The following is a 14,268-nucleotide window of genomic DNA, read 5'->3' as shown; positions in this document are numbered from 1 at the left end:
TAAAAAACGATTACCGTACACTTGAGTTACTAATCAAACAAATCAACATTGTGTAAAGGGAAATAAGAATGTAGTATTGTTTACACAGTACAATACAATATGTACTCAGGGTTGACTGCTGGCGCAGTAGTTAGCACTATGAACCCAGCCACGTGAGTTCCAATTCCCGGCCAAACCTCCCATCATTGGCGACATCTGGACCGGTCCTGACCTTACCACCTTCACCAACCAGCGTGGCTTACCTAGTAAGGTCAAAACATTTCACGACACGACCACCACGGCGCGGTAATGAGGCCTTCATCCAGCAGTGATTTTATTTTGTTTAATTTTATTTCTAACTACGTAACTTTACTGAAAGAACCAAAGCAAACGGCAATACATGATCACGTTTTACAAACATTATATCAACTTGCACCTCGCACAGTATACGCTCACTCTCGAAAAGAGAGAACGACTCACAGGCCCGAGGAACCACAGACAAGCAGGAAGGCAGGCGTCAAAGTTTGCCCAATCTCTGTAGTCCTCTATGTCAGTGAATCCATTAATCTGTATTTTACGTGCCAATATCGCCCTTTAACAGCAGAACCGGAAGCGGTACAAGGGGGGGAGCAGAGAGCAATAGGAATGAGAAAAAGAGACTAATCACGACCTCAGCGGCTAACACCGACTAAGCAAAGTAAATTTAAACTGCGCGCAAAATAAAGTGCAACCGCGTGTAACAGATAGCATAAGAAAAGTAAGTAGTACATAACACATATAAGTGAATGAAATAATTTTCCTTCTTAAATTGTATATATTAAAGTTGGACTTGGTGACGGCCACACACATTGGAAAGGTAGACCAATTACCCTCTAGGCTCTGGAGCTCACTTGAATGAAGGCCCTTCTGTCAGCAATGGGGTGACCACGCAATTGCAGCCCTGCGCCTTGACCTGTTGCGTGTGTATCAGCATTGAGGACCCTTTAATAACTATAAGCCCTTGTAGGCACTACAAATTGTACATAATTAGATCACAGCTAGAACACAATGCCTTTCCCCACTACAATGTGTTACAAACCCACGCACCGCGTAAACTTACACATGCACAACGGGCTAATTGGATACGCAGTACATCACAGCAGGGCAAAGCATATTGATTTCTTACGAGTGATTTCCATAACTTGTTTACCAATGAAAGCCTTATTGAGTCTCAAGGCTCATCTTCAGGGAGGGCCCTGCATTCCAATGTTTGGCCAGATTCGTCAGTGGCTTTTCTTCGCGTGGAAGGACATAGGAAGTGCCCGGAGTAGCCCCAACCCATGAAACACAATGAGCGATAAACACTGCATAGGACCGCACATATGGGTTCATAAAACACATATTTGCTGTAATGCCACGCGCGCGCAAGCCACCTCGGGTCTTTTGAAATCCTTTATATTAAGTTCACTTGCTTGCGTGCTTGCTTGCTTACGACCGTGCAAATCTTTCGGTCGTTTTTTAACCCACTTCCCGTCATCCAATCGAGTTGACATTTTGCACATAGACTCGTTGTGCGAGACAATTAATGTTCGTGAAATTTTTTTTCCAAAAATTTACACTTTTTAGGGAAAACAAATTAAATATTTAATTACCAATTGCTTAATACTGGCAGACAATCATCTGACCCATAGGTGGCAGCCATCTCAAGCCAGAGGACGAGAGGACTCTAGCCGCCACGCATATAAAGGATTTATAGTGAAAAACTTTGTTTTTACGGGTTATACTTATTTTATTTTAAATGCCACAATTATCTACGTCGTCCACCAACCCATGCTGGACTGCAGGACATACGGAATTATAATATTACAGTCACCAGGGCTTCATTGCAGACGGCGGAGCTATCCAGGTTACAGTTTCGAAAAAAAATGTGCTCCGAAAAAGCGGGCGGTTTTGTGGTTGTCCTTTAGAATATTCCATTGGACATCAAGCCCTGACAATAATGATAATAACGACGACGACAACAACACGCAGTATAAAACGGTAGATTGAAGACGGCACACACAGCGTTTCTGAAACAATAGCGTCTTAAATGTAAGTGACCCTAACGTGGCCGCGACTGAGTCGCTAAAAGTTAACACAGCACGGCGCAACACAAGAACTCACCGGCTCCGCGCGGGTCTTAAATCACTTTTTTTTGTAACCGTCTCACTCAACAACCTCCCCCCTCCCTCCACCCCTTAAGTCACTTTGACGTACCGCAGGGATACTTCGCTTTGCCCGCGCTCGTTAGACCTCTGCCTTTAAACTCTTTGGAAAAAAAAGCGTCGCGGCTTCTTCTGTTGCGCCCGCGAGGCGCGTCGCCGCCCGTTGCTATGAGGCCCTGCAGAGATTCGGTACCGTAATGCGCCGAGTAGCGCGCGCACTCGTCTCGAGTTGCCATGGCGACTGCTGCGCCGCGGGGGCGCCGTTGGAATTGTCACCCCCCCACCCGCGCCGCTACGCGGAGTATTACGGTACTAAACAACGAGGTCGGCAACGGAACAAATACTCTTGTAGCCCCGCCCACCCCCCACCCCAACACGTTCCATTCATTGGCTACCACATTCAGATAAGCCCCTCCCCCCCTTGTATTTAAGAGCTTGTCTCTTGGAATTTTTGCCTCACTTAAATTTTTGCATTGACGGTCCCACCTGATGACGGAGACTTGTGTTGCCTCCGAAACGTCGTGATTTATTATTTTTTTTCTATTATTTTTATTATTAATTTTATTTATTTATTTTTTCCTACGTGACTTTACCAAAAAAACCTAAGAGTAGGAATAAATACCGTCAGTGCAACGGGGTGGGGGGCATTGCAATTGGCGTGGCATTGACTTATCTGATGTCGACAATTAGGGTTGTGTTCGACGCGCTGTATTAAATTGGTTTAACGCACTGTATTAAATTGGTTTAACACATGGGCTTTCACGGCCAATCTTATTCATAATAAAGGGGTACTTTTGGGGGGGGGGGGTTAGATAAGATAGAAATATTCTTGGTTCTTTCGGTAAAGTCACGTAGAAGGGAAAAAATAAAATAATAAAAACATATATTTTTATTAAAGTCACGTAGAGGGGAAATAATAAAATAATAGAAATAAATATTTTTATTATTTCCCTTTTACGTGACTTTACCGAAAGAACCAAGAATATGAATCCCTGCAGTCACGAAAGCTTTAAATCAAAATTTAAGATAGAAATAATCAAACATAGCAACAAATATCATGCCGCAGACCATCAGCTTTGAGAGTTCCAAACATCTCTACTTGATCCACAAACCATTGCCTCCAAAGTCTCGAGCAGAGGTGTACCACCACAACGCTGGGCTCTTCGTATATGCTGGACTATCCATCGCCAAGGCGAGCAGGAGAACGTGCGAGAAATGTGCCTCAGTCGGGAATCGAACCCAGGGAACCCGGTCAGTACTGATTGCTGAAGGCGGGAGACAAAATACGTGGTAGCGTCGAATTACAATTCAACACGATTTGTTTCCAATGCGGTCTGCGAACCACCATGTAGGCCCGCATCCCTTAGAATGTTGGATTCCAATCCGTGCATGTACTATCAAGGTTTCTCCCTTGCTTCCAAAATCTGATGGGATGGGGTGCATTGTGGCTAAATTGGTCAGAGGCAGTGCTGTAAAAAGTAATAACGGGAATCTAAATAGTTACAAAAGCACGTTGTGTAAGGTTTAGGTAGTTTCCCTGCTCGATATTCACAACTATGCTGACAGTCGTGGCCCATTGGTGGAAATCATACATTCCCACGGTTGGGCCAGTCTCTCAATAGGACGAGGTCAGCGTTGATTTCCCACAAATTGGTACTCGTTTTATCGCCATCGCGGGAACGATAGGCTTGATTTGACCCCAACTCGCATCTAACCCTAATCACAATCTTCTGGTTCAATCACTATAGCCGCAGCGCCACCCAGCCGTGATTATTATATTTGTAAGCCTCAACTAACTCAAAATAACATATATAGAGACCATTCAATATATACACGTAGCCGTTTACATTTCTAAAATGCTGTACGCGAAGCTTAAGGGTGGTTACACGTGCATGAACATGACTCTTTGTAAATCTACTCAATTGAACATTCATGGTTAAATAAATATCAACTCTAATCCAGGCTTATACTTAAGATGCTTAAGATAAATAGGCTACTGGATAGATTATATACGTCTAATAGAACGCGTAATTTAACATATTTACAAGATACAATGTTTATATAGATGCACTTTAATCAAAAAATTGCTCCGCCTTTGTATTACCACACGTTATATTCGGATGCCGGATGACATCTATCACGAGTGATTTCTGAACGGGTCGTCCACCAACCCACACTGATAAATGTGAAGTATGGAAAAACAACCCCCATATCCACACATGGGAAGGCCTCCGTCCAGCATTGGATAGATTTAGAACCATACATAGTTTAACAAAAATATATTATTTATATAGTACTAGCAACCCACACGTCATTTGGACTTGACTGTCCATCTGTTCGTTCCACCCTCTCTCCAGATAGCGAACATTTTTTCTAATATCGTATTATAATCCTGAAAGACTCTCCGAAGGGGCTTTGGACGCCTTTATGCTGCGCAGAGACTTATAGAGACCTCATTTAAAGCAATACAATGAACAGCACTTCCCACAGATTGCTATGAGATACCGTACAACAAAAGCGTATTTAATTTGCTGAAATTAAATAATAATCGGGCCAGCAGGACTGTCGTGATCAAAGCAATACTTTTCTTTTGTCGTGTGTAGCAAAATCGGCTTGGTGCAATTTCATACCTTGGCAGTCATTATTCATCCACAGATGGTGACACAATTGACAAAGTGGGGTGCCTTGCGTGAATCACACAGGCAAGAGCCAACAGCGTCTTCAGCACCATGGACAGCGTCGTCCTCCTGCGACTCATCATCCTCGTCATCCCCTTATTCCAGGCTTCCTTAGGAAATGCCACGAAAGACCGAACCCATGGGAAGACCAAGCATGGGCTCGATGCCCCTCGTGGCCTTCGTCCGAGAAGCCCTGATTTTAGAGTTGGCTTAATCGAAGAGCCTAAGGAGGCCGGCGAGATTGTGGGAACAGAATTATCAAGCGGTGAAGGATCCGAGAAGTTCAAGCATGATGCGCCGAGACTCACGCAAGCGATGGCCGGCGATGTTGGCGATGGAAAAGGCCGTGCAGAGAAACATCATGCTCTCGTCAATAGACTTTTTGACAGCATCTTGCAGTATGCAATACGATCTACCTCCGGTCGATCCAACGACACCAAGATTCACAGTCGCACGGAGCCGGATCAGAAGCTTCCTGTAGAAGATGTCGATTCTGGAAAAACGCTTCAGCATAGCAAGCCCAGTCAAAGGTACCACGACCATCACTGTCACTCATGTACTCCAGGGGATGGCGATGGTGTTATTGAACATGAGAAGCACGACACTTCTCGGGCAGAGGGAACACACCCAGAGGATCATCCTGCAAGAAAAACTAAGCAAGACCAACGCTCCTCCATAATGAAGTATTCTTATAGGAAGGTGAACAACACTGCCTCCATAAAAACGCTCAAGGTGTGGGTGCACGGGATTGCCAATGCACTGGAGCAGATGACAGACCTGCACGACAGAGCCGCGTCGACGTTGGCCCTACTAGGTCAGCGAATGGCCGAGGTGGAGGCCAGGCTGTCGGCGAGGATGGACGCTTTGGAAAGAAAATGCGAGGCTTATGGAGACACCCTGCTGCGCAAAGGTGGCCTCCTGGAGCTGATGGAGACCATCGTGGGGCAACTCCACGTGTTGCACAGAGAGGCATCCTCTGCACTAATTGGTGTGCGTGTAACGCCTATTCCTTAGCAATAATATAAATCTACGTTATGTGTATAGTACAGTAGTCGACGTATATAATACAGAAGACGTGATGAAATGTAATTGTTCCAAAAAGTTAACTTTCAAACTGGGATACGATAAATATTTCGTGGCTGTTTTGTGGAGAGCCTACAGACTCCTGCCCACACGAACGTGGATTTTCCACAATTGGCTCATGGTCTCTCATGAACATGAACGCCACCGCGTTACATATTCTTGTATCTCAGTGTAACTCCAAGCAAGCGTATATCTCCATGCTTCTCTGTCCACTGTTGAAATTTTGCTCCGGTTTTTGTTCGAAGCTATATTTAATTCGTGTCATAGCTGGCAATATGCAGTGATTGATAGTGATTTTCAGGTGTAGTGGAGTGGTTGTTTTTCACAAGCAAATTCATATTTACAAAAGTGCCCTATCCTGCTCTCTATCGGCATTTTGATCAGAATCTACAGCACCTTCGACAATTGTTCTGAGTAAATTCTAGTGTTGTTTCCAAGTGGTTTCCCTCCGACGATTATATAATTTCGTTTAGCAAACCGATAAAAAAATAACTTTAACTTTGCTCACATTTTATGTTGATTCCAAACGTGCATCCTTCTTTACGAAGTTCCGCAAATCACTCGCCGTATTTTCTCGTGGCAATATAAATACACGAATATTAATTAACATTTGAGATCATGACCGTATCGTCATGATATATCCTTGTCTGACTCCTCAATTTTTTATTCTGCTATTCTGTTAATCTGTTCTAGCTGTCTTTTTTGACAGCTTCTAAATCATTACAGCTAGTTCAAAGGGTAAATGAGCATGCATTTATTACATTTTCCTTCAATTTATTTAAAGCTGGGGTCGAGCCTACCGACACTGTAATGACAAAGTGAAAAAAAACCTTCCTAATCATGTTCGATGAACGGTGAACGTCTAAAAGTGTGCCGTTCTTAAAATACGGTATGATGTATTTTTTTAACCGAATTATAAGAAAATGGCTCTTCTTGTTAGTTTGGTTGCCGAACCATGATTTAACGCAACATCAGTGTCAGCACTAAGGCTTGGTGTTCATGTCATGTAAGAATCTTCACGCAGAATTGTGCATACATGTTGTGGACATTTTTAATCGATACTTTGTAGTGCAAGATCGTACGTGTACGCAATTACAACGGCTCTGTAACCCAGTAGATTAACGCAAATCGTATTGCATTACTCTTTGTCTGTATTGTAAATTGTTGTAATCACTGCAATAAATGTTTCACATGAGCAACGTCATCGTACATTTGGAATACACCAATGCAAATACAGTACGTCACTGTGCACATTGTAGTTTGAATAAACCAATGCCCAGTCCTTTGCGTGCGTATTGTAGTAAATACAGGTATCCCTCGGTTTAGGAACGTTCGACTTACAAAATTTTGCGTGAACGCAAATTGACAAATTCAGGACACTTTTTGATTAACGAAATGGAAATTTTACACGGCACGCGCCCGTGAGATCAAACGAGAAGCCACGTGGAACGCTGCGTCGTCAGTCATCCGCCACAGCGTTCACGGAGTCCCTGCAGTGCAACAGTAACGCCTCCACATCGCCTTTAAAGTCATTCCTACATGCAGCAGATCTTCTTTGGTTGAGGTTTACCAGAAAAGGTTAATTATTTTTTAACTAAATTAATTGTTATGTAATCATTGTAATATTAATGTATTTATTTTTGTGTTGTGAAAAGCCATGAGGTGGATATTTTTTAGGCTCGTAGTCGAGTTGTAATGACAGGTCCGAAACACATCCCGAATTATTTTGTCTTGAGTTAATAGGAAAAGCCATTCCGATTTACGAAATTTCGTTTTAAGAGTGTTTTTGAAGAACAGATCCCTTTCGTAAATCGAGACATACTTGTAGTTATATTATCGTAAAGTAGTTTGTAGATTGAACTCGTGGGAGTACCCGGTCATTGAGCGGTCCCCCCCTCCCCCCAATCTCCATTGTAGATTGTTTAGATTATTTTGCTGCCATAATCCACTTTGTTGAGCTATCATTTGTGGCTAGGTCGCTTTAAAAAATAAGTTAATATCTCAGTGGGCTTTACCTGGCAAAGTTTTTTTATTTGTATATTTTTGAAGTAATCTGTTTACCTTTCAGCCAATTAGAACGCTGCAAATGACAACAGCAAGCAGACTCTGCCGTTGTTGTTTGTACTCTGTACATGATGATGACGTGCTATAAAGAAACGTCAAACTCAGCATCACCAATATGTTTTGATTATTGGGTTACAGATTCACTCTCCACATCCTTCATCCCCTGTAGACCTGCCTGTATACCCACACACAAACACCTCCTCACATCTACGCACACCAGATCTCTCCAGACATACACCCACGTCTCTCCACAATGTTGGGTCCTCCATATAAAGTAACTACCCAAAGGCTCACACACATATCCACATACTGCATACAAATATATCCACACCAATTTCCGTGAACTCGTACGCTAAGTACACACAATGATGCACACTGAAATTTACACAGCCTCTGAACATACTTTTTGGGATAAGTGCTGTTAGCGAGCACCTATGAAGGTCGCCCTCATGCAAAATGCTTGCCACAAATGAACCACAAAACCTTGCTTATCTCATAAACCATCACGCGAACTCCGGTCATCCTCGCAAAAACTTTTGGCTAATCATCGAACAAAGACAGTCACTGCATCCAGTGGCGTCACGAGGGTTGGTGTTACCCAGTGCGGTAACTCATGGTGTCACCCCCCATGGACCTTCTCCCGTACCAGACCATGCTTAATCCTTAGTCATGTGTTTTGTACTAATGTTACTCGTAAATAATAAGTCTCGTGTATCACTGAATGTAATGGCAATAGTAGTCACATAAACTAGCACAATTAAAATTACACCTTTAAATTACAATATCATACGTACAGCCTAAATGTATTTACTTTTACATAGTTTCACGTGGTTGAAGTGAACATTTTGAAAGAAAACAATAGAATTCGAAGTAAAAAAATTAAAACATTTAAAATCAGATATATATTTGCAAAACAGTGATGTTTTTAAAGAAAATTTAAAAAGACTAAACATTTAAAAAAAATGAATTTAAGATGTAAGTTATATTTCAAAACACGTATCAAGAAACATAGCATTTCCCCCCACTGTATGTTTTAAATTGTCAATTTCTCTATTTAGTTATCAAAGAGTTATATAATCAATAATTGTTCTACATGTAAGTTTATTATCAAATTTAATCAGAGAATAATATGTGATATCGTTGTAAATTGCTTAAATGTAATATTTCTTAGGTTATATGAATACTAACAACATTTATTGTAAAATCTTTCTACATTAAATTACAACATTATTAGTTCCAACATTATTTGTAATGGAGCGGACGCCTTTTTTTCCTTTATTTACTACTTCATTCTCAAAAAAGTTAGTGATATAGGTTCACAAAAACTAATTACCACAACAATGTAGCTAAATCACCAGAACATTTTACAAAATCAGTGACTATAAAAACACGAGCAGCGACGAACACAAAAGCACGTGCTTGTAGCGCGTGCAGACGAAGCCACGTGACTGGACGCGTCACTGTAGTTGGGTAACAATGACAGCTCTAACCGGAGCACCATCAGAAGGTTCAAAAAGTAAATTAGCAAAGAGTTTTAGCCTTGTAGGTATATTGATACAGTACGTGTAAGCTGGGCTTATCAATATTTTTAAATCCTTTATATTAAGTTCGCTTGCTTGCTTGCTTGCGTGCTTGCTTGCTTGCTTGCTTACGACCGTGCAAATCTTTCGGTCGTTTTTTAACCCACTTCCCGTGATCCAATCGAGCTGACATTTTGCACACAGACTCGTTGTGCGAGACAATTAATGTTCGTGAAATTTTTTTTTCAAAATTTTACACTGTTTAGGGAAAACAAATTAAATATTTAATGACCAATTGCTTAATACTGGCAGACAATCATCTGACCTATAGGTGGCAGCCATCTCAAGCCAGAGGACGAGAGGACTCTAGCCGCCACGCATATAAAGGATTTAGAGTGAAAAACTTTGTTTTTACGGGTTATACTTATTGTAATAACTAACTACAGGGATATTTTTATATAAAAAAAAATACATTTCTGCTGAAACACTGCACAACATTTTGTATCGACAGTCATTTTGGGGTCACCCCCTCTGATGGTGTCACCCGCCACTGACTGCATCGCACGCTTTCAGATGCCCTTCTGTGGCCGTCTGGAACGTTCTTCCTTGCGATATTAAGAAGACACTGGAGCGATGCACTTTTAAATGTCAATTTAAATACATTTCTTTCGAACTGATTTTTATGTTTAGTTTGTTATCCTTTCCCCACGGTTGGCTACATACGGTGCGAAATAAGTTCAACACACACACACACGTCGTTTTTGTCTCTCTAATGTCGATGTTCACACACCGCACGAGGTATTGATTTGAGGCTGAGTCGACCTAGTGGATGCTCAGGATCGGTTCAGATAATCGTCACTGGGTGTTGGCAGGGTTCATAGCGCTAACTACTGCGCCACCGCTCCCCATACACAACATCACAGACACACAAGCCCACACACAGACTACTGTATTGCACACACATGCCTTCACACACGCTCACGACCACACATTAACCACACAAAGGCCTACAAACACATACAAACACATACAAAGACAAAGGGCGCCCGTGTAACCTACATAAGCTGTTGGCGAGGGAGGGAGATGTGGCAAGCACCACGCCCGACCGCCTTTGTCTCCCAAGTACTGACATTTACACAGCACCACGTACTAATTTAAGGATGTGTTCTGGACCTCTCCTGTGTCTACGATAATCACAGCAATAGCCGCTATTCGCCACTAGTTCGAGGCGACGTTTACACGGCGCTTGTGCCAGGCTAGGTGCACCTCGAGGCTATCGCGTAAAGTGTGAAAGACCCGCTCGCTCGCTCGCTATAGCAGCAGGTCACGGGACGGACATAGGTGTTATAGGTTAACAATCGCACACAAAGATAAACACACACACACACAGCTCAAACGCAGAGAAGACCACACACGCACACACAGTGCCGACTGTGATTTGTTTGCGTTGCCCATAGCAACGCGGTGGGTGGGAGTGGGGGGGAGGACGCTCGGTCGCGGTTGCATAGCAACAGTTGCTAGGCGATTGAGACGGCTCCGGGCGATACCAAGTGGACATGAACACCCCCCACCACCACCACCACCATCCCCGTTCTACGGGCTAGAAAATACCAAATGCTGAGGATTCGAGTAATGCGCCTGATTTAATTACCTTAAAACAAAAAGTTAACGAGCATAGAACGTATATATGAATTAATCTGCCGTTATTTTACGTTGTCGTTGTTGAGATTTGCGTGTGTGCTATACGGTTTCACTTGGTATGGTCCGGCTCGCTCAGCTGTTCGTCCGCGTGAGCACGTGGAACTGACGCCTGCTTGAGCTCGTTAGATTTAGTAAGTTGGTGTCGTCGACCTTAAATGAAACGTTAATTTAAACGATTACTTTCATTTTTTTTCGGTCAGTTATAGGCGAGGAATGTCGACTACGGACCCGTCTAATGTGCAGGTACTGTAAGATAAACACAAGTGTGCACGTGAGTTTTAAAACTTTCAGCGTTTAATACTTTAGCATTCCTTAACATCAGCCATGCCAAATTAATTGAGCGTTGTCGCTCGCATAATAAACGAATAATAATACAAATTATCTATCCACTGCTGGATGAAGACTGGCCATTGCTGGGCATTGCGGGTTGGCGAAGTGAGCTTAAAGTCTGGCTAGGCCACTTCGCAGTGTTAACTTTGCTAAGAGGACGAGTGGGAGAGCAACCTTTAATACACATAAACACGGTGTAGTATAGTTTTAGTTTAATTTAGTTCGTAATGTTCGAACGACCCTTTTAATAGCACGGGTTGGCCCCGTCCGGTGCGAAAGAAGTTCAACATACGTACATCTGTATGGGATATTCCTCCCACGTGTAAACACTCATGAATTGTCCGAGAATATCTTAATATATAGAGAACCGTAGAGTTTGGGCAATTATTGGTGCCAGATCGCCATGTGGCTTGCTGTCTTTTTGTGGTCCTATGCATAGACATTTTCAAACGTGTTTTGAGTTCTCTGGCTTATTTTTTATTTCCCCAATAATGTTAGAGTTGAGTGTATTTAATGTTTTGTCTTGCATCTTCCTATCTTTTCATTTCTGCCCACTTCATTGTGTCCTTTGTGGGTTTAGTAATTCTCTTTGCCCTTTTCACTTTGCCCTCCACTTTCCGTGTACTAACCATTAATATGCCAGTAATTGCATAACGCTCAATAGATGTTACCGTCTACTTCTCACTCCAATCCCAAATGTACAATCATCCTCTCGTCACCGCCCCTTTCACCTATCTTTTATATGAGCACGGTTAGCCACGTAAGAAGTTCAACACACAAACACACAGTCACCCATTACAATGTTGACATGTGATTTTCCCTCACTGAGAAATGCGTTCATTTATTCATGCATTTGGTCCAATTGTGCATGTTTGTGGCTTGTTGTTGGAGCCCATATTTAAAGTACTGCATATTAACTGGTCTAGTTTTGAAAGCTTAACTCCATCAACTCTAATTCATATTCTCGGTTCTTTCGGTAAAGTCACGTAGAAGGGAAACAATAAAATAAGAAAAAACCGCCACTTTTTTCAAATTTTCTTGCTGTGGATTTCACATCTGATGATGATTGCTTGTGTTGCAGTCGAAACGTCGTGATAATTTTATTGTTTTATATTTGTATTATTTTATTGTTTCCCTTCTACATGACTTTACCGAAAGAACCAAAATATTGAATCACTGCAGTCACGAAAGCTTTAAATCAAAATCTATTGGATGTACATATTTGCATATTTGTTTATATTAAAGTTTTGAGAGCCTCAATATTCACTGGGAAACTCTATCCGATGTACTCTTACTTACAAAAAACTCGATTATTGATTACCTGAGAGACTTAAGAGTGAAATAATGGTCCTACTCTTGGTTTAATTTCAGCAGGAGCTGTTTGGGGCTGTGCTCTGGACCTTGGAGTTGGAGGTCGACAGTTAAACATCCTCGATAAATAAAAACTTAATCCCCGATCCTACTACGTAATCCTCAAAACAAACCCAAGCACATGGCTTAAACGTTTTTACAACCGTGTCGGTCCACAGGTTTCCAAAGGGTCAGCATTTGGGAATGGAGAAACACAATGCAATATTGGTTCCATACCATCGCAGTCATCCTCCCACGCTGGATTCTCAGAGCTGTGCAAGGTAATTGCTGCATCCGCCTTGTTGCACGGCAGCTATAACAATAAATACATTGTCAATATTTCATTAATAGTATTTTCACTATTGCACCATGTTGTAGTCAGGGATGTGTTAATGCTGTGAAATTCATATTTGCTCGTGTAATGGTAATAATGTTTGACAGTTCATTAGATTAGATTAAATAATCAAGTGGCTTGCCTGGATTTTGTTGGTTAATTTCCTGAAATTATTCCGTAAGATGTAAGAAATTAGGACATATATAAAATATAAACACATCTATGTGCATAAACAAGACGGCGAACCAGGCCTTTGTGGAATATTTCGGCAGTTAATTGGATCAATTTTGGCTCTTGCCGCCACTGAAACGTTTGAGTTTGAAGTAATTAAATGCAGTATTTGGACATGTTGCAATTGTTAAAGGACGAGTCGTGACCTTTCATGAGTCTTTTTTTCTTTCCCGGTAATCAAATGGAAAATAAAAATTGCGAACAAAAAAACAATCCAGTTTGCCGCACATGTAGAAATGTCTCGAGCAATGAACACAAGTGGTTATACTCTTAGGTTTTTTCGGTAAAGTCACGTAGGTAAAAAAATAAAAAATAAAATTAATGAAAGTAATAATAGAAATAAAATAAAATAATAATTATTATAAAATAATAAGTATTTTATTTCTATTATTTCTTTTATTTCTATTATTGCTTTCATTAATTTTATTTTTTTACCTACGTGACTTTACCGAAAAACCTAAGAGTATGAATCTTTGCAGTCACGAAAGCTTCAAATCTAGAACAAGTGGTTATCTTTTTTTTTTACTTTGGAATTAAGGCACTTGTCATGGTCTAAACGTTGGCACATTGGACTTGTAATCCAGAGGTTGACGGTGTCCTGTCACGGCATTATTAAATCCTGCGGAGTAATCGCCCCCCACCTTTACCGATAATGGTACCTAAACCCACTTGATCCAATTGCCAGGGCAACTATAGCTGCTTCTGCACGAGATAATCCCAAGAAACTGAAGCGAAACACAGGGGGGCAGTGGCCGAAACCCAATATACTGAAGAAAACCCTAAGATAAGACAGAATCCAATAAATGGAGTGACAA

General features: G+C 41.6%; 2 protein-coding genes across 6 annotated transcripts in view; one reads left to right on the top strand and one right to left on the bottom strand.

Moving 5' to 3' along the window:
- LOC133345394 (F-box and WD repeat domain containing protein 10B-like) overlaps window positions 1-2,382 on the bottom strand; it is a 30,105-nt gene extending 27,723 nt beyond the window's left edge. For 2 of the 5 annotated variants that reach the window (XM_061556119.1, XM_061556124.1), the window contains exon 1: window positions 2,122-2,381. The gene's annotated coding sequence lies outside the window, so the exon portion shown is untranslated. Of the gene's footprint in view, window positions 1-2,121 lie in introns of all 5 variants that reach the window. The other 3 variants (XM_061556107.1, XM_061556132.1, XM_061556140.1) reach the window with 2 other exon arrangements.
- Window positions 2,383-11,047: 8,665 nt separating this feature from the next.
- The window catches only part of DNAH3 (dynein axonemal heavy chain 3), a 122,131-nt gene continuing 118,910 nt past the window's right edge, over window positions 11,048-14,268 (top strand). Inside the window, exons 1-3 of the mRNA XM_061556151.1 lie at window positions 11,048-11,136; window positions 11,409-11,451; window positions 13,068-13,169. Of these exons, the coding sequence (XP_061412135.1) occupies window positions 11,422-11,451; window positions 13,068-13,169 (132 nt within the window). The 5' untranslated portion in view covers window positions 11,048-11,136; window positions 11,409-11,421. The remainder of the gene's footprint in view (window positions 11,137-11,408; window positions 11,452-13,067; window positions 13,170-14,268) is intronic.

The sequence above is a fragment of the Lethenteron reissneri genome, chromosome 3 (assembly GCF_015708825.2).
Source record: "Lethenteron reissneri isolate LAM-NWPU_2019-01 chromosome 3, ASM1570882v1, whole genome shotgun sequence".
Lineage (NCBI taxonomy): Eukaryota > Metazoa > Chordata > Hyperoartia > Petromyzontiformes > Petromyzontidae > Lethenteron > Lethenteron reissneri.
Note: the sequence above shows the minus strand (reverse complement) of the source record. Positions and strands in the feature narration are given on the sequence as shown.